This window comes from Erythrolamprus reginae, chromosome 1, assembly GCF_031021105.1.
Source record: "Erythrolamprus reginae isolate rEryReg1 chromosome 1, rEryReg1.hap1, whole genome shotgun sequence".
NCBI lineage: Eukaryota > Metazoa > Chordata > Lepidosauria > Squamata > Dipsadidae > Erythrolamprus > Erythrolamprus reginae.
In genome coordinates, this window is record NC_091950.1 from 186,156,707 (window position 1) to 186,178,129 (window position 21,423).

Genomic DNA, 21,423 nt, shown 5'->3' on the forward strand with positions numbered 1-21,423 from the left:
ACACAACAACTTTCATTGGAAAAGTTTCATTTTCAGAATCTTCCAAAAGATTGGAAAATGAAGGGGGGGGGGGAAGACTGAACCCAGCCAAGACGCTACTCCAAAAAGCAGGTGCTATCACAGAAAAAGCAGCTGTATCTTGTAATCTCATCTTTTCCCATTTCATGGATGTGAACTACTATCAGCAGCTTCTCCTGGAACAAACAAGTCCGGTGGGTCAATTCAGATTGAAAAATAGAGATTTCTCCTAGCCTAGAGACTTCTGGGCTCAAAGCCACGCAGGTCTTTATCAATCAGAACTTACACTTTGACTGCATCTAGAAGCCAATGCAGGGCTTATAGCATAGGGATTAATGTACATTCGTGACATGTGCCCACCAGCTAGCAGATTACTGCTTTGAGAACTGTATTTTCAGTTTCTGCAATGGTCTTCAAAAGAAACTTTCTGTAGAATAGATTGCAATACTCCATATGGGTGGTAAGAAGAACATATTACTTGGTTGAGTCCTTCTGATTATCTTTGAGAACAACCATAAGTACTACTCTAGTGTTATGGTGAGATTACATTAACGGTATCTTGCAACACTTCTTTTTTTAACTGTCCAGAAAAGTAGGGGGTCTCCTTTTTGAAACATTTCCCATGCCAACCCTCTTCTGTGGGATGAAAAATCGTTTACACAAGAGTCGTCTAGTCTGTGGCTCTTCCTGTTGTATTGCAAGGGCATTCCCACTTAGGTACTCTGTAGGGGCCCCAGAATCAGCTCCCCCCAGAGATTCGCACTGCGCCCACCCTCCTCACCTTTCATAAGAATTTGAAAGTGCATTTATGCTGTCCAGCTTGGGGCCACTAGACTCCAGCCTCTGCCCAGTGAATGTGTAGGATGTGGTAGCACGCATGTGAATGTTTGGTTTTTAAATGTTTAACTTTTAAAGATATTTTTAAAATTAATTATTTCTATTAATTGGGTTAAAAGTGTTTTGTATATTGTATTTTTAATTAAAATGTTGTAAGCCGCCCCGAGTCCACGGAGAGGGGCGGCATATAAGTCCAATATCCTAGTAACCGATTAGGTCCCACAGAGTCGGCCTTCTCCGGGTCCTGTCGATGAAATAATGTCATCTGGCGGGACCCAGGGCAGAGCCTTCTCTGTGGCGGCCCCGACCCTCTGAAATCAACTCCCCCCCAGAGATCAGGATTGCCCCCACCCTCCTTGCCTTTTGCAAACTCCTCAAAACCCACCTCTGCCGTCAGGCATGAGGAAATTGATTTCCCCTGGGCCGTTACGTTTTATGTATGGTTTGTCTGGAATGTATGACTGTTTTATATTAAGGGTTTTAACTGTTTTTTTAATCATTAGATTTGTACTGTGTTTTGCTGTTGTGAGCCGCTCCGAGTCTCCGGAGAGGGGCAGAATACAAATCAAATCAACAAACAAACATGATTAAGTGAATCTCTGCTTCTTCATGGACGTAGCTTATCAGAAAGTTGCAAAAGGTGATCACATGACTCCAGAACACTGCAACTGTCATAAATATGGGTCAGTGGCCAAGCATCTGAAATTTTGATAATGGGGATAAGCCATAAGTGTGAAAAACAGTCATGTCACATTATTGCCTCTGCAACTTTGAACAGTCACTAAACAAACTTCTGTAAGTCAGGGATTCCCTGAACTGGGACACAAAAAGAATCATGCTGCACATGTAACCACTCCATCTTTATTTGGCTCGTTATCTAATCAAATGAATGGGAGCAACACATTTTTTCCCCACTGCAGCATTTTAGAAGTATGAAGAATATAATGTGCCTCCTTTGCTCTAGCAACAAAAGAAAGAACTAAAATGATCAAAGGAATGAAGGGAAATTTGCCAATTGACGGTGACAGTCAGCTTTACCAGAACTTTCAGATCAGTGGTTTTGTTGTCACCCACGAAACACTGACAAGAATGTTGTAATTTATCATCACTGATATGGCAATCACTAGCATATAAGCTTTCTTGGCTTGAGCACAATTTCTTCATACTGAGGCATCAGTGTGGAATGTGTCATTAAGCAAGGAAATAAACAAATGGTAATTATTATTATCGTTATTATTGTTTTAGTACTGTGGAGAACTCAATTGAAAAATACAATGAAAGTAAAATAAAACATGAAAACAAAAAGAGCACAGATGTAGTTTATGTACATCAATACTGCTTTTTTTTTTTTACATTATTTATATATGCTAATCGCACTGTCAACAGGTTAAACAGCTTGCATTGTTCCATATATAGCCTTGGTCTACACCATTGAGCAGCCACTTCAAATTTCAAAGAGCTAAAAAGGAAAGAAAAGTGATCAATAACTGCAAACTATAATTCAATGATAGGAAGAACTGTTTTCATTCAGCACTTTCCTATAGAAAGCAAAGGTAACTGGTAGAAGGATCACAGCACATTGGTAGCAATGGCAATATTCACAGGCTTCAGCGTCTTCCAAATTATCTATAATGGCACAGAATACAAGGATTTGTCAATAGTTGGCAAGCTAGGCCTGCTAGGGCACATGTTTGCAGAAAGAACGTTGTGTCCAGAACAACTGTAGGCTCAAATATGTACAAACAGTTTTTTTACAACTTATATCTGTAGCAGTATTATTTTTAAAAAGAATGTAGGCATATAGTATACTGAGAGCAGCTGATTGCGCAATACTTTAAGACAAAATAGAATCCTTTTTTTGGGGGGGGGTCCATTCTTTCAGGGCATTTTTGTTCACTATTTTTCTCCTCTGAACATTTTGACTGTTACCTTGAATCAACAGATGCCTCTGACCCAGGACATTTGTGTATTCCTTGTTCCTATAGCTGCTGCAATGTATTAGGAATTAACCTGTGACCTAAGTGATTGTTCAGTGCAAAAATAATCCTATCATAGGCAAAGGGACTGGGTTGAGACGAGTCCCTAGGACTAAGATATCACTTGTATGTGTGCTTGCACACACAGGCACAAACGCAACTGTGTGCATGTACACTCTTTCTGATTTGGTAACCAGCGTAAAAAATAATGCATCTTGGAATTGGTATAAATAGTAGGGATACGAGGTTGCCTTTTTTATTTTATACAGAGAGTATAAAATTGCTCCAAGCTGAAGCAGCAAAACAGTGAAAACCTGTGCTGGATGATGCCGCAAGAGCTCCACGCACAACCTAGGAGCGTGAAGCATCTCTTTGAGCAAATTATTTCCCCCGTCTGAAGGTTATAGAGAATTAGAGAGTGGAACGCCTGATCCTGGTACCCCCATGCCCCATTCCTTCACTCCTCCACAACAAAAACCCTGTTTATAAAAATAGTCACATATAAACACCCTGCGGATTGGATTTTTAAAAAATAATAAATTCACCTATACTGTGTATTTGTGTGCGTGTACACCTGCGAAAATATGGCGAACGCAGCTGCTGAAGAACACACAGTGAGAACACTTATTGAATTAAGTGTCTTGTAATTTGCTGGACGTGTGATAGCTTTGCCCACTTTATGCCGAGCAGCAATTTCGTCCCTTTTCTCTTTTTCAGCAAGAGCAACAGGAGGCTGCAGCTTCGTTTTCCAGAGTTAAGGTCCGGTGACTAGGGGGGTCACTGTCTTGTTATAGGCACTAACCTTGAAAGAGAGCGTACATATCTATATAGAGACATATCTGTGTAGGTCTATATCTATACATAGATACACATGTAATATATTTATAAACGCTGACAGTTTAGCATAACTCGCCAGTGGAGCTTTGCTGACAAATACATCCCCTTCGAAGGCTGTAAACAAGTTGAAGAACAAATAATACAAATGATCAGTTTTCACTTTTTGCTAATCTTTATATCTTTCTCTTTAAGGTCTCTGTCTGTTTTGCCCTTTTCATATTTCTCTTTGTTGGGCTGAGTAACGCTATCATAGGAAGGGGGAGAGGTGGTTGAGGAACTCTCATCGGTTTTCTCTGGACTGGAATTCCCATTAGACCTATCAGAGGTCATGTCTTTGATTGGTAGGATGTTGCCATCTCGGCATTTTTCTTTATTATACATAGAAGTGACTTTTCTAACTTTCTGTTTTAGGTAGAAATGCCTGAAAGCCCGCTGGATGATGGTAGCGGATACCTCCTCCTGCTTTCGTTTTAACGTGGTGGTGATTGGTTCATATGAAACTTTGGATGGATTGGCTGCCATGAAGCGGTCTTCCATTTGCACTCTGAGTAAATCCATTTCTTCGCTTTCTCCCAAGACACGCTTTGTAAAGGCAAACAAAATGTCAAGGCAGTGAATTCTATCGCCACTCACCATGGGCAGGTCCATCGAAATTAGCTGAACTTTGTTTGGTTTGGCAATCAGAAGAGGAGGATCCAACGAAGCAGCAAAATCAGAAAGTTTACTATATTCTATGAATTGGGATGCATCTGGATCGAACTTTTCCCAGACTTCATAGAACATCTCAAAATCATCCTCACTCAAAGGTTCAGCACTTTCTTCAGTAGCCACGCTGAAGTTCTCCAAAATGACAGCAATGTACATATTGACTACAACTAAAAATGAGATGATAATGTAGCTGACAAAGAAGAAAATCCCAACCGAAGGATTGCCACAGTCTCCCTTGACTGAGCTACCTGGATGGTCTATCTCAGGGTCACAATCTGGAGGACCACTGTTTAGGATGGGCGCCAGCAAGACATCCCAGCCAGCAGAGGTGGTAATTTGGAAAAGGCAGAGCATGCTGTTGCCAAAAGTTTCAAAATTGAACAAGTCATCAATACCAACTTCTCTTTTCACGTAGGCAAAGTTGGACATTCCAAATATGGCGTAGATGAACATGACCAGGAAAAGGAGGAGACCGATGTTGAACAAGGCAGGGAGAGACATCATCAAGGCAAAAAGCAGAGTGCGGATTCCTTTTGCCCCCTTGATTAGACGCAGGATTCGACCTATTCGGGCAAGTCGGATCACTCTGAACAGGGTAGGCGATACAAAATATTTCTCAATTATCTCTGCGAGGAACATTCCTGCAAAATATTTAAAAGTGACATTTTTATAGCACCCATTATTTATCATTACTTTATAAAGCAGAACTTGGGCATTAAGCACACTTGAATATTAAAATAGTTTAAAATGATTCCTAAATGTAAACTGCTATATTAGTCCAAAGGGAATGTATTGATTAGTTGCTGATATGTTGAAAAAAAATTAACAAGCAATAAACTTAACAGTTAAGAAAAATTAAAAAATGTAGTTTGAGAATTACATCATATGAGAAGAGTACGGAGAATTCTCAACTTTGTATTTATTTATTAAACTATATTAAGAGCTTTGTTGGATCAGGATAATAGCTTATGCATTATGTAATATAATATTCTGTGATATACAATGTCCAATAAGATGCATCATGTGATAACTTTCCATTATTGTTTGCCAGAAGCTGCCAATTTAAGATAAACTGCCTGTGATTCATGCAATACCATATAGCTGCTAGCAACCCTGTTGTCCATGAATTTATCATGATTGCACTGAAATCAGTGTTCTCTCTAAATTTTTTTGGGGGTGGGCGGAAAAGTATAGTGTCTGAGCAGCAGTCCCTTCGGGACTGGGCGACACAGAAATAATAATAAAATTTCCCTCTCGGCTTCTGGGCAGGTTTGGAAAACTCTGAGTTGATGATGATTTTTAAGTGAGCGATTGCTCACTGCTCAGCTTAGAGGGAACTATGACTGAAATCCAGCAAAAGTATGTATTTTAAGTCTGGCATTTGTGTGTTTCATCATTTGAGTCATGCTTATATTTGATTTTATTTGCCAATTATTATTAACTATTACTTGAATTATATATAAAACAATCCTATTACTGAACCAGGAATCTAAAAAATTAGTACATGACTTTAGTGAATCAGATTACAAACCTATTACTGAATTAGAAATCTAATGCAATTTAGCAAATGAGGTTAGCTATTATTTATTCTTGGAAACAAATGGTTCTTACCTACAATAGAGAGAATCACAATGACAAAGTCAAAAATATTCCAGCCAATGGTAAAATAATAATAACGAAGTGAAATCAGTTTGAGTATACATTCTCCAGTGAAAAGAATTATGAATACCAAGTTAATCCTAGATAAAATAATTTCCATTTCTTTACTTTGGTCATCTGTTTCAACCATCATGGTGACCATATTAAGGCAAATTAGAATCATGATACTGATGTCAAAGGCTTGTTTGGTTACAAAGTCAAAGACTAATCCTTGAAATTTATTCTGTAAAAACAAAAACAAAAAATATTAATATTGCATAAATATTTGTCTTTAGTATTGGATTATTTTTCCTTTATTGTTTGTTTTACTAATGTTCATGCCCTCTTTTTTTTGGTGGGGGGGGGAATACACAACTATATTAAGTGGGAGAAATCAAAAGAAAAAAAATCAAATCTTGAATCAAAATCCTATATTTGATAACACAAGCTAAAAATTCAGATATTTTATGGTCCGCATATCATTACAGGAAGTGCAGTCTATATAAGATGTTAAGAGTTAGAAAGCATGATCTGAGAGAAGAAATATATAAAATGGAAATCCTTACCCCTGGTCTTGGTATTGGCTTTTGTGGTTTTTTGGAACCCAGCTTTTTCATTGCATTGTAATATTTTTTCTGTTCCTCTGTCATAAAAATGTCTTGTCCTCCAAAGTAAAGAAATAAATCAAATCTAGTTACACAAGATGTTTGCAGACTGATTTATGTAATGATGGAGAAACACATTTTAATCCATTGATAATAATACTACATTATCACAATTTCATATTACTCCAATGTTGTATCATATCCACTGTCCTAAGTCTTTCTAGGCCAAATAAAAAGAATTGTGTTTGAAGTTTCAGGCCTGGAAGAGTCTTAAGAATTTGTTTCTGTATAATATCATAATAACTTTTTTTTAATCTGACTTTTGCCCTTTAAAATATGGACAGTAGGTTCACAAAATAAGACTTTGTTTTTGGCTATGAGATCAAAGAATATACATAGCCATTCTTGCTGGTCTATATTTGGTAGTAGCAATAGCAATGGTATTTAGATTTATATACTGTTTCACAATGCTTTACAACCCTCTCTAAGCAAGCATATTGCCCCCAAAATCTGGGTCCTCAATTTACCAACCTCCGAAGGATGGAAGGCCTCCAACCTTGAACCAGTGAAAGTTGAATGCTTAATCACTGTCAGTCAGCAGTCAGCAGAAATAGCCTGCAACACTGCATTCTAACTACTGTGCCACATGGCTCTTAGTAGAAAGAGGAAGAAAAATTAAAGGTTTCTCTTTTCTCTAGTTTTGCTGCTGGATCATTTTAACAGAATGGGTGCAATGTTGTCATTGTTTTAGTTTCTGAAATTTAATTTTCTTGGCTGTCTAGGGAATATTTATACATAGAGAATATTATAAAATTAATTGAAGAAGTTAAAGCAGGATTGGCTAAACTCTTCCTGAAAGACCAAGTTTATAATCTAGGAAAGTCTTTCTCCACATCTATCTTTGTATCCCCAAAGTGCACTTGCATAATTATGCCACTGTACCAAGCAGCAACTTTTTGTAAAGCTTAAATACAAGTACAATTATTTATGTCTTGGTTGTGTTTAGAGTATTGCAATATGCTGTGTGTGAAAACAACCTTTGAACAATGTCCCAAAGCAGTTAATATAAAATACAGCTACTTTATTGTTAAACTGTGCAAAATTCCAGGAAGATATTATGTTTATGCTAAAAGAACTTCAGCTATCCTATGGGCAGAATTCAAGATATAAGAGTTTAATTTTTAATATGCTGGATGATTTAGATCCTAATGATTCTGTTAGGAATCTTTCTTGTTATAAACTTCTTTGGATGTTAAGATCTGCAGGAGATACCTTTTATTTAACGCACCCTTATTTAAGGCACACACACACACACACACACACACACACACACTGATTTATGGGTGGAATAGGGTCTTTTCATGCATCACTTCCTAGTTATCAAATGCCTACTCTTTGGAGTTGTCTTCAAACCCTCTTCTCCTTCTGCCTTTAGAAAAGGAGTTAGAAGTCACTTCCTTTTAGTGTTTCCTGTGATTCAACCATTTATATGTCTAGTTGAACTGTGCTTTGATTTGTTGATCCCTTTTGACTTTTGGTTTTATGCTGTTACCCAACCTGATCATCCTTTTGAACAATAAATATGCTTATTAAATAAATACATCTACTCTCCTCTTATGAAATTAATATTCCAAATACAAACAGGCAATTGTTGTAAAGACATGCTGCACTGAATCATAAAGTCCTGACACACACCATCATAAAACTACAACCTTAAACAAACTACACTTTCTCAACTTAAGTTGTTGGGTTGGAATCATGTTCAGGACCCTACAGTGAAAAGATGTAATATAGTAACATAATTTAGATGAAATTAGTTTTATCTACTCTTAGTTCCTTAACTTTTTTCCCCCTGTTTGTTAACCAGTACATAAAAACATTTAATTTCTTTACCATCATATTGGTTCCTGCGCTGAAAGTGGAGATGTGTTTGGGGAAGAGGATTATAGGTAAAAAAGAAATAAACTAATAATGGTGAATATAGCTGGCAAAAACCCTACTGAAAATTCAGGATGACAACATAATAGTAAAAATAATAAATATTTATGTTTACTAAATTCAGGACAGCAACATAATAAATATTTAAATATATATATTGTTCTAACATTTTAAAGGAGTTTCTTAAGGTTTTTTTAAAGTGTAGATTTTACTTCTAAAGCATAGTGCAAGCACTTTAAATACTTATCTTCTTTTTTTGCTGATTAAAATTATCTATAATGACACCAATGAAGAGGTTTAAAGTAAAAAATGATCCAAAGATGATAAAGATAACAAAATAAAGATACATATATAGGTTATCCTCATAATAGGGTTGTTCTTCTACCTGCAAGGCATAATACAATACAGCATCTTAGTACAATCACTTAAGGCAAGTAGTAATCAAATTCTTTTGTAACACAGCAATTCAGTATAAATTAGTCTTACTGTTTCTATCCATGCTGTGAAAGTAGACTTTGATCAAGAACAAATTCTCCCATACAAGAGACCTGTCACCTGCCATGTTTTTATATCGTCCTACTCTTCCCGCTACAATCTATAGCATTCTATCCTTAGCAGTTCTGGGGGCTGTCCTAATTTTCCCCAAATTTCCAAATGTGATGGGTCCAAAGTGAGGAGAAGGGAAATCAGCAGAGATCATTTCCCATTTCACTGAAGAAATGTTCTACCAAAAATTTTCATAAATGGGAGAAATTTTTTCATCTGTAGGAAGACAAATCTAGATGATGATAATAATAATAATAATAATAATAATAATAATAATAATAATAATTGTTATTGTTGTTATTGTTGTTATTGTTGTTGTTATTGTTGTTGTTATTATTATTAATTATTATTATTATTATTATTATTATTATTATTATTATTATTATTATTAATTAGATTTGTATGCCACCCCTCTCTGAGGACTCGGAGTGGCTCACAAATGCAAATGTCTTTCAGTTCATCATTTCTGGGAAATTTTTTACCAATTACAGGAGCTCAGAAATGCTGTATTTTTATTAAAAAATATCATTTTTAGCAAAGGAAAAATTATGGATTATAAAACACAACATACTGTTGGAGTAACATTTTGCAGAAGCTAGCCTACCCAGATAGCCAAAGCAGGTAACCAGCCTGCCTCAGACCAGGATATCAGGAACCTTTATCTTAAAGGTAATTGAAGACACGTACTGCAGAGTTTCTTAGGAAAAAATTATTTCTTTTGTAGCAAACCTACACTATTTACACTGTAGCTATATCTCTAGTATTTACTATATAAAGTACTCACAATTCTCTAACTGCTAATCTCAGTTACAATATTCAGCTACAAGTCTACTGCCACCACAAGCCACACTAATTCACAGGCCACTCTAAACCATACTAATACCTTCAAACCAAGCCACAAGCCACACCTATGCAAAGGTGCATTATATACTTTTGTCAGCCAATCAGATTACATTACAATCTGCATATTCACCATGACTAAGCAGTTTTACATAGTTAAAGTTATTACAATTCTTCTTTATGCAATTTGGAATATTGCATCAGGTAGGCCCCGATTCTGACACGTACAAGTAATGAAACAGAAACATTTCTCTGGGTTTAATAGAATATGAAATGTTACTTACATCCCGTGAATCAACAGCTGCATACATAATATCCATCCATCCTTTAAAAGTGGCCTAGACAGAATCAGAATGAATGAAAGTTCAGTGAAATAGTGAAAGAGATACAGACATGCAACAGATTTAAAATACTACTTTGAAAAGTCCTATTGAAATCAGTGGAATGTAATTTAGTTATGAAGAAATACAGTGATACCTTGTCTTATAAACTTAATTGGTTCCGGGAGGAGGTTCATAAGGTGAAAAGTTCATAAGACAAAACAATGTTTTCCATAGGAAACAATGTAAAACCGATTAATGCGTGCAAGCTAAAAAAAAAATAAATTGCAAAAACGGCGCTCTGCTGGCCGCCGCCGTCCAGCTGCCACCTTCTGAAACAGCCGGGCGCTTCTCGGTGTTCTCCCGAACGCCGAACTTGAAAGGTTCGGCAAAAGTTCAGGTTCTGGTTTGGTTATGAGGAAAGTTTGTAAGACGAAACAATGTTTCCCATAGGAAACAATGTAAAACCGATTAAGGGGAAATCAAATTTCTCTCAGCCACAGAGTTCAAAGTGGATAACTTTGAGTCAACTATTCTCTTTGCCAACCTATCTAAAAATACATTGTAGTTGTAAGAATAAAATCAGTAACACTCTTCACTACCACAAGAAGAGCAATCAAGGTAGTTGCAATAATATTCTGTATAACCTAGTAAGTTTTGGAGATGAGAAGTAAGGATGGATCACCAAGCAAATAGTAATATCAATGAATCTTTATGCTTTATATCTGATTTCAATCTCTTCTTAGTAATAAATTAATCTTGTGCAAGCAAGAATAATGATTGGACATTTCCAATCCTATTGTATTAACTTCATTTTTTCCGTATTTGCCTGTAGAAAAAGAATATTGTTGCTACACAGCAACCTAGAATAATCGTATCAGTGGAGTTTGCTAATAATGGTAGAAAAGATATATAGATCACACCATCATGATCCACTGGAATTTTCTCATAGATGTATTTCCTGGGGGAGTCACTAAATTTACTTGCAATATTGACACAAAACTATATCATTTTTAAGAAAACATGGCTTTAAAAATGGTTCTACTCCTCTTGATTCATCTGCCTCTAGCCTGGCCTTTAACTTCTACAAGTAAATCTCCCAGAAAGGGAATTTCATTAGATTGACAACACCTAAAATACTTCTCCTTTCTTATAATAAACCTTATATCCAATTGAGTGGCATCTAGAGAACATCAAACAAGGTGATCATGCTTAAATCAGAAAGTTTTTTACTTATAGCAATTTCAGTGTGAACATGGAACAACAAAGTAGTAGTGCAACAGCTTCACTACTACTTTTATTTATTTTTATTTATTAAATTTACTATATATAGTCACTTATCTCACCAAGGCAGGTCTTTTGATCCTGAAACTTGATTCAAGCAAGTATCACTGGAACTTATGTGAAGATTTAGAAGGAAAGTAATGAACTTAGATGATTTCCATGGTTATTCTTATAAGCCGTTGGGTAGAAAGAAAATTACTTACAACTTGAAGCAGAGCAAGGTAACCAGCCCCAACGTTATCAAAGTTAACTTTCACATTTTTCCATCGGGCTTGCTGATTGTTGTGTATTAGCTCTTCACATTCAGTTTTATTGTTGACATCGCTGATGTTGAACATTTCACCCGTTGTGGTATTAACGCAATGGTAGAACTTTCCAGCAAAGAGATTCACACCCATAATACTAAAGATCAGCCAAAATATGAGACAAACTAGAAGCACATTCATGATGGAGGGAATTGCTCCAATAAGGGCATTAACAACCACCTAGGGTACATATTGAAGAGGAGAAAAAGGGGAAGGGGAGGGGAAGAAGGCCTAGATTATTATTTTTTTGCAAGTGAAGCTGTTCATATTCACAGACTCTATAGAAAATAATACACATGTCAAAGCAAGAAAGCTAAGTTTACCCTCCCGCCCCAAAGACCAAATAGAAACTAAACACTACAGAAAGGAAAAACATAAACAAAAACCTGGTAAGATGGAATCATAACATTTGCGTGCACTGAGGAGAAAAAAAAAGAAAGAAAAAGGTTACACACCAAGAACATAACTGGTAAAACATATGCATATGTCTGATAAATAACAAGAACATAAATATGCAAAACATATGAAGCCACAGACTTCAAGAAATCAATAAAGAGGTAAGAAAAGATAACAATCAAGGTAGCTCAAACTAACAATTTAGGGAGAGATGAATGGCCATTTGTTTAAACACAGCCAAATTTGGGGTCTTCATAGACTCATAGCTTCTGTTCAAAAGCAGATAGCAACTGTGATCAGGAAAGTCCTTCCACAGGTCTATCTTTTCCTGGATCAGAGGGTCCTCGAGAAAGTCACTTTTGCAGTAGTCCAGTGATGGAGAACCTATGCCACGTGTGTCACAGGTGACACCCGAAGCCATATCCAAAGACATGGGAGGCATTGCCCTATGTCAGCTCCAGTGCACATGCATACACTGGTCAGCTGATTTTCGGTCTTTTTTTCATCCCTTTTCACCCTTCCCAAGGTTGAGGCGGCTTTCGAAAGCCTACTGAAGCCTGGGGAGGGGGGACAGCAAAAAATGACAACGGGCCAACTGGAAGTCTGGAGGCTTCAGTGAGGCATGTATGTATGCATGGAAGGGAGGACATTGACTTATGGTTGTGGGCATGCATGTGTGCGCTATTACACACATGCGCACCCTTTTGGCACCTGAGCCAAAAAAAGGTTCACCATCACTGCATTACGCAAATTATAGGTTGACAATGTGCTCTGGTGTCTTAAAAACCAATTGGAAGCTTCAACTGCTCTACTTAGCTTCTGGATGTGATTGACTTACAAAGGCATACATGGCAGAGGGCCTGGTTATTTGAGGGATCACCTGTCTATTATGTGTTTGCCTGGCTGATATCAGCCAACTCGGTTTACATGCTTTGGGTTCGTTTGATCAAATGGTGTTACCTATGAAGTGTATCTTCTCTGTGCAGTATCTGCCTTCGGGAATAAGGTTTCCTGAGATCTGGGTAGCTTCCACTCAATGATGTTCCAGAGGGGCTTAAAGTTTTGGCTGCTCTACTAGTTTTCAGCTAGAGTGAAATTCCTCAATGGTTATTTCTTTTAGATTTTAATATTTCTTAGCTTGGATAATCAAAAACTTCAAAACTTTAATTTTCAGTGTATACAACATAAATATATTGAGAATTTAGAAAAATATATGTGTGTGATTCAAAATACATGTATTGTAGCTATCTATACTGATGTTCACGTACAGGTATAATAGAATAGAGTAAAATTTTATTGGCCAAGTGTGATTGGACACACAAGGAATTTGTCTTGATGTATATTATCTCAGTTTACATAAAAGAAAAAGATACATTTATCAAGAATCATGTGGTACAACACTTAATGATTGTCATAGGGGTCAAATAAGCAATAAAGAAACTATCAATATTAATAAAAATCTTAGGATACAAGCAACAACTTACAGTCATGCAGTCCTAAGTGGGAGGAAAAGGATGATAGGAATGATGGGAAAAAACTAGTAGAATGTACATACATTCTTAACCCGAAGAATGTTCTAATACTTGAAACACAACATAATGTTAATCATGGAAGCATTAAAATGGTTTAATTTAAACAATTTATGGGGGATATCTTAAAGAAGGTGGTAGAAAGTTTTTTTAAAAAAAATATTTTGGAAGTGCTTATGACCATGGCATGAAATAGTAGTGAAAAAAGCTCAACAATTCTGCTCTGATACATCACTGCTTATATGGCACAAACAGATTTATTTCATGAAAATTTTAATTTCAGGTTCGTTTCTTAACATCTCACCCTCATTCCTTCAAAACGTGACAGAGCTCTTAAAGGCCTCAATGCTCTTAGTGTTCGAAGAGATTTAATAGCCCCTAATTCAGAATAGCCTAGTGCATTGGCTATTAAACTGACCAATGAAACCTGGAACAAAAGAAAAAAGAGAGAAGAAAGTTCAGATAATCACAGAACATATTTTGAGTGAGATTCTACAGGCCCCAAATGGGCTTTAAAGTTGCCTGGAATGGATGGACCATGGACACAAAACTGAAATGAAATTCACATAGACTATGTTCCATCAAGCCTTCCATCTTAAGTTTTCTTATTGCTGTATATGTGCCTGATAACTCCCCCTTTCGTACCCTTAAATGCTTGCCTTCAGAACAGAGCTGACTTAAAGTGTACCTAAAGTGTATCTCCAAGCCAAGTTCCTAGCATCAACTCTGACCATAGTGATTTGAGAGCGAACATTTTGGTTCACATGAATTTTTCTTCAATACTGAAGCCAAATAAAAATAACATGCCTTTTGAGGGGGCATTTGTAAAGACATGTTTTATACTTGAACCTTCTCTTCCCCTACTGAAAAATGTGTAGTTCTAATTGGTACAGACAATCGGTGGCAGATTGGTATTATTTCCTGATATTTCTATTACAGCTGCTGAGAAACCAATTCCTTTATCTGCAGTAAGTTTATAAGAATCAGTGCAACCACAGGTCATGTTCAGTAACAATTTTTATTTCCTGGAAAACTGCTTTAAGAATCTAAAGATGAGTCTAAAGGCAAAATAAAAAAAATAAAGTAATAAAACTTATTGCTTTTCTTCTTGTTTACTAAAAAGAAATCACAAAAGTAAGCATTTGGAACAGGTTTCTAGCATAAGATCAGGAAGGGTTTAAACTTTTGTTCTTTCCTTTTAGTGTTGATCACTTTTCTCCTACATCTGCAAGTTAATATGCTATTTTTATTAACTGAAATTGGCTCAAATAAAGAGGGGCCAATGAAGTATTGCTTACCACCAAATAATTTCTACATGTTATTCCAACTGCATACATTGCAATTATGTTTATATTCTTCCCTTTGATTTCTTTTCCACAATGCTAAAGGAGGGTCTCTAACATTAGAAGTAGAAAGCCTAACCCAGCCTTCCTTAACTCTCTCTCTCTCATACACACAAACACACACCTCATATAATAATTATAACCTTATAATAAAAGTAGTATTCATCTTTTAGTTTCCTGCTCTGGACTACCTCAAAGGGTTGACGCATCTAGCTATACCTACGTCAACAAAATAACATTAATTATTATTTATTTATTTTTTGATTTGATTTGATTTGATTTGATTTGATTTGAATGCCACCCCTCTCCGCAGACTCGGGGCTGCAATATGCTATGCTAATACATATACTATTGGTACCTTTTTTGCCTTAATTTATTTGTACCCTCAAATACTTCAAGACTAGGATTCTATTATTGCCCTTACACAGAAACACAATTTTTGGAGAAGTTAAAACTATTTTATTCAATTTTTAATTCTAAATGATACTCTTTTTCTAGTAAGGAGGAAAGATGTAATAGTTACACGGTGTTATTTTTTTAACCAAAATAGCAAGCATGCCTTGCTATGGAATGTGGAATATGGAAATATTTGCAAAGAGATATCTGGAGGTCCTGGCATTATCTCCTTCACCCATCCAATTTCATGCATGAAGTATATTCCTCTAATTCCTATATCAACAGGAGTTAGGAAGGAAAACTAATACAGAATAACAAAGTTCTAAGGGATCTTGGAACCTGTTGCTCAATCTATACTATTCCCCCTATACCAATCTGGACAAGTGGTTATCTACTCTCTTCTTGACAATCTTCAGTGATGGAGCACTCACAACTTGGGTATGAGACAAGTTCCATTGTTCCATGATTAACTGTTCTCCTGTCAGGGAAGAACAATTCTGTCTTCTTAATTCTAGGTTGTATCTCTCTTTGACAATCTTCTTGTCAGTCCAAAGTCATTTTATTTGGAATTTAGGCCTGTCAAATTTTATACTATTTTACTATGTATTTTCTACTGTGGGAAAATAGGAGGGGGGGATTGTATGAGGTTGTTAGCATGTAAACATAACAGGGGTTTTTTTCTAGAAAGTCAAGGTCATTCTTTGCCTCTGCACCTTTGCACCTGCACAGGAGAAGGGTGGACTCTGCAAGCATGGCAATAGAAGATTGGACAATGTGATGGATTTGTGTGTGTGGGTGGGAGCAAGAGCTTGAACTTTTTAGGAATTTTTCCCATGTCCCACAGTGTTTTTAAAAAGTCCCACTTTTTTTGGGCAGCCAGTTTGCAGAAGCACACTGGCTCACTCTGGCTCTGCAGTGCCCCGCCGATGCCAGCGCGATGCCCTTCACCTGCCCAGCCCTCCTGCTGTTGGGTTTGCTGCAGCTGAGCCACCAGCAATTTTGCAGAGACAACTTGCCCAGATGTTTGTCTCCTATCTCAGGGCCTAGCACGTCGTCCTGGTATTCCCGGGCTCCAAGCCCATACCCCCTAAGCCATAACCTCCCAGCAAGCCGGCAAGCTGACCCAAGCTGCCTCCACGCCCAAAACCAATGGCCCAAACCCGTCCTGATGCTGTGGGACCCACAACTCCCACTGCAGGTCTCCCTCCAGCCCTCCAAGCCCTCCAGCAACGCATACAAGACAGGGGCTCCATGGACGCCGCCGAAGCCACCCCCCTCCGCCAGCTATGTCTTCATGGGGAAGAACAGGCAAGCAATTTTGCTTTCAAGAATGGGTTTTGAGATTTGTCAATCGTCCATTCCGCACACACACAAACACTGGCAATGGTGTCCTGCTTTACCTAAGTTATGATCTGGTCACTTTATTAATAAATTGGAACTTTGAGGAATACTTTGCCTTGCACTCTGATTTAATTTTGGATGCTATTTAGAACTCTGACACAATTTCTTTTAGGTTACATTAACTCTTTAAAACTAGGTAGACCATACTCCACTTTCAAGATAATATATAAAAATATAATAAAAGGAAATTAGTTATTCTGTATAAATGGTACACGCGCACACTTTATATATGTGTATATATGTATGTGTGTTTTCATGCATGCCTTTCACCAATTTTTAATCTGGCCAATTCATTTTTAAAACAAATTCCAAAAGGAGGCATAAAGAACTTTTAAACAGAGAGGCAGGAACCTCAGATTTCCTTCAAAATTATGGATAATATAAAAATTATTTAATGCCTTGAGTTCACTTTTCTTTCGCCACAGAATGAGATAGAAAACAAGAAAGTAGCATTGGGGGAAAAGATATTAAACTAAGAGCAAGTACAGTATTTAAAAAATGACAAATGTATCTTTTCTTTTATGTACACTGAGAGCATATGCACCAAAGACAAATTCCATGTGTGTCCAAGCATACTTGGCCAATAAAATTCTATTCTATTCTATTCTATTAATTCAAATTCAAACTACTAACACTATCTCAGGATGACAACTAAGCTTATCTTTTAAAATTCAAGATTTAGACTCTCATCTGAAGTCATGACTGTTTTTCAAATCAATCATATACTTCAGGTAGGTTGAGAAAGAAAAACTGGGACACTAGTAGCAGAATTCTCAGGGTGACAAAGGCTTAGCAATATGGCTTAATTCAACAGACCCAGTTAATTATTTCTTCAGTCAACCTTACAACCTAAAAGGGATTCCACAAACGAGACACCTGCTAATTTTTTATTCTGAAAGCATTCCTGTTATTCCCCACTCTCTCTTTTTATTTTTTTGTCAATCTATTTTATGTTCCTGTGTTTTAAATTTTTCTTTGGCTGTCACCAGTTGGAAGCAATTTGGGTCTCTCTGTGACTTTCAAAGAGTTAATATAATTAGCATTGCCTGTCAATTAATCCAGCTGTGTATCAACATCCCATCTTGACAGCATGTGTAAACAAGACATCAGAGAATATTATCTCAAACTACATATCACTTTCATCGTGGTAAGGCAGAATCAAGCACATCTATTATTTCTCACACATTAGCCTTATGGCACTCTGAAAGCACCCGGTAGCTATATTCTAGGACAAGGTGTAACCAGAATCCCCATTATTGATTTATGCAGAATGGCTTACTAGATGCTCGACCCCTCCACTTTTTTTATTGCACTTTCTGGTAGGAAATAAAAATAGTTTTCTCAAGGCAATGCACTAAATATAACAGTAAATGGCTCTGCTTCCTGCTACATCTTTTAAAACAAGTGTTTAATGGTTTATGGTGTCTTTAATACTATGGGTTTTGATTATAAGAAAAAAGGGATAATAGAAAAAAATGAAATTTGGGGGGAATCACAGAGGAAGAGATAATTGTGTTAATTTTATTTATATTTGCTCCAAAAGTATTCAGATACCTTTCCTTCTTTCCTTTTTTATTTTCCTTCCCCTCCCCTCCCTTATTTCTTTTTCTTTCCTTCCCCTTCTTTTCTTTCTTTCTTTCTTTCCCTTTTCTTCCCTTCCCTTCCATTCCCTTCCCTCCTCCTTACCTTCCTTCCTTCCCTCCTTCCCTCCTTCTTCCATTCCATTCCATCCTTCTTCCCTTTTTTCCTCTATTCCTTCCCTTCACCCTTTTCTCTTTATTAGTTTTATTAGTCTTCCCCCTTTTCTCTTTATTAGTTTGCATTGGTTTTTATGTGCTTCATACAACTTTTATTAAAAAACAATTTCTAGGCTTACTTTTATGTACTGTATATAATTTTGGCTCAGCCTAAATTTAAAAAGAAGCATGACTCTCTCTCAGCTAGTTTGTTTTTGTGACTTTGTTGGAGAACTGTGTGTTCAAATGATGGCTGATTGTAAGTATGTATGTTTTTTATATTATTGTTATTGATTTTTATTATTAGATTTTAACTGTTTTTATTGTTGTATTTATTCTGATTGTTAGCCGCTCAGAGTCCTTTGGGAGTAAGCGGCATATAAATACAATAAATAAATAAATTGTTGTAGTGATTTTATATACAGGTTATTCTCGACAATTGAGCCCAAAATTTCTGCTGCTAACTGCAACATTTGTTAAGTGAGTTTAAACCCCCCCCCATTTATGACCTTTTCTGCCACAGTTGTTAAGTGATTGACTGCAGTTGTTAAATTAGTTGTACTTATGGATAAGTGAATTTGGCTTCTCCATTAACTTTTCTTGTCAGAAGGTTGCAAAAGGGGATTGCATGACCCCAGGACATAGAAGCCATCAGAAATCTGAGTCAGTTGCCAAGTATATAATTTTGATAATATTACCATGGTGTCGTAAGTGTGAAAACTTATCATAAGTCATTTTTTTCAGTGCTGTTGTAACTTAAATAAACTGCTGTAAGTCGAGGGCTACTTGTATAGAGTAATTATTATTATTTTTTACAATTATGTATTTTTGAAAGATTTTATTGTGTCTTAAAGGGGCTGAAAGATGGAATTGACTTGTCACAAGTTGCACAGATCTGTCATATGAAATTATATGATAACCAACAAAGAATAGAAGGCTGTCTAATGCTTCACATTTAAAGTCCTTGAGGAGTCAATATCAAAAAGAAAAACACAGAAAGAAATACAGTACAAAACCTGAAGGATGTAATTGTTCTCTAATAGAGTGTTTGGATAAAAAGAAACATAAAAACATAGAAACGTAGAAGACTGACGGCAGAAAAAGACCTCATGGTCCATCTAGTCTGTCCTTATACTATTTCCTGTATTTTATCTTAGGAGGGATATATGTTTAACCCAGGCATGTTTAAATTCAGTTACTGTGGATTTACCAACCACGTCTGCTGGAAGTTTATTCCAAGCATCTACGACTCTTTCAGTAAAATAATATTTTCTCACTTTGCTTCTGATCTTTCCCCCAACTAACATCAGATTGTGCCCCCTTGTTCTTGTGTTCACTTTCCTATTAAAAACATTTCTCTCCTGAACCTTATTTAACCCTTTAACATATTTAAATGTTTTGATCATGTCCCCCCTTTCCCTTCTGACCTCCAGACTATACAGATTGAGTTCATTAAGTCTTTCCTGATACGTTTTATGCTTAAGACCTTCCACCATTTTTGTAGCCCGTTCAATTTTGTCAATATCTTTTTGTAGGTGAGGTCTCCAGAACTGAACACAGTATTCCAAATGTGATCTCACTAGTGCTCTATACAGCAGGATGACAATCTCCCTCTTCCTGCTTGTTATACCTCTAGCTATGCAGCCAAGCATTCTACTTTCTCTACCACCTGACTGCACTGTTCATCCATTTTGAAATCACTACCTGTAAATCCTTCTCTTCTGAAATTTTTGCTAACACAGAACTACCAATACAATACTCAGATTGAGGATTCCTTTTCGCAATTATTTTACATTTGAAAACATCAAACTGCAGTTTGCATTGCTTTGACCACTTATCTAGTGAAGTTAAATCATTTGTCATATTACAGATGCCTCCAGGAATATCAACCCTATTGCACACTTTAGAGCATTGGCAAATAGGCAAACCTTCCCTACCAAACCTTCCCCTATGTTACTCACAAACATATTAGAAAGAATAGGACTCAGAACAGACCCTTGTGGCACACCACTTGTAACCAGTCTCTGCTCAGAATACTCGCCATTAACAACAACCCTCTGGTGTCTACGCTTCAGCCACTTGCGAATCCACTGAACTATCCAGGGATTAAGTCCAATCTTCACTAACTTATCTATCAGGTCTTTATGTGGAACTCTATCAAAGGCTTTGCTGAAGTCCAGATAGGCAATATCCACGGCACCACCTTCATCCAACACCTATGTGACATAATCAAAAAAATCAATGAAATTAGTCTGACATGATTTGCCTTCAGTAAGGCCATACTGGTTTGGGTCCAATAAGTTATTGTTTTTTAGGTGCTGATTTATCCTCTTTTTGAGTAGAGTCTCCATCATTTTAACTACAACTGATGTCAAGCTAACTAGCCTGTAGTTACCAGCTTCTTCTCTACTACCCTTCTTGTGGATAGGCACAACACTGGCCATTCTTCAATCATCAGGAATATATCCTGTTAAAAGGGATTGGTTAAACAAATCAGTCAGGGGGGTAGCAATCACACATTTGAGTTCTTTAAGAACGCTGGGGTGGATGCCATCTGGACCCATTGCCTTATTTATCTTTAATCGTTCAAGTTCTTCTAAGACATAGGCTCTGGGATCACTGGAGCTGAATCCCTACAGCTGGAAGCAATGCTATATCCAACCATAGTATTATATTGTAAACTGTCCTCTGATGTGCTGCTCATTCACATTTAATACTGAGCCAGAAATATGACTATAAATCAAAACAAAAAAATAAACAACCACATTAC

At 36.7% G+C, this 21,423-nt stretch overlaps 1 protein-coding gene across 16 annotated transcripts in view; it reads right to left on the bottom strand.

Annotated features, from left to right (window-relative positions):
• Positions 1-2,628: 2,628 nt before the first annotated feature.
• The window catches only part of LOC139156268 (sodium channel protein type 2 subunit alpha-like), a 75,045-nt gene continuing 56,250 nt past the window's right edge, over positions 2,629-21,423 (bottom strand). For 10 of the 16 annotated variants that reach the window (XM_070731672.1, XM_070731670.1, XM_070731664.1 and 7 more), the window contains 7 exons: positions 14,082-14,204; positions 11,751-12,032; positions 10,228-10,281; positions 8,805-8,942; positions 6,581-6,685; positions 5,988-6,258; positions 2,629-5,017 (listed from right to left, as the gene is read on the bottom strand). In XM_070731672.1, coding sequence (XP_070587773.1) covers positions 3,825-5,017; positions 5,988-6,258; positions 6,581-6,685; positions 8,805-8,942; positions 10,228-10,281; positions 11,751-12,032; positions 14,082-14,204 — 2,166 coding nt within the window. In that variant the 3' untranslated portion in view covers positions 2,629-3,824. Of the gene's footprint in view, positions 5,018-5,987; positions 6,259-6,580; positions 6,686-8,804; positions 8,943-10,223; positions 10,282-11,750; positions 12,033-14,081; positions 14,205-21,423 lie in introns of all 16 variants that reach the window. The other 6 variants (XM_070731673.1, XM_070731669.1, XM_070731675.1 and 3 more) reach the window with 3 other exon arrangements.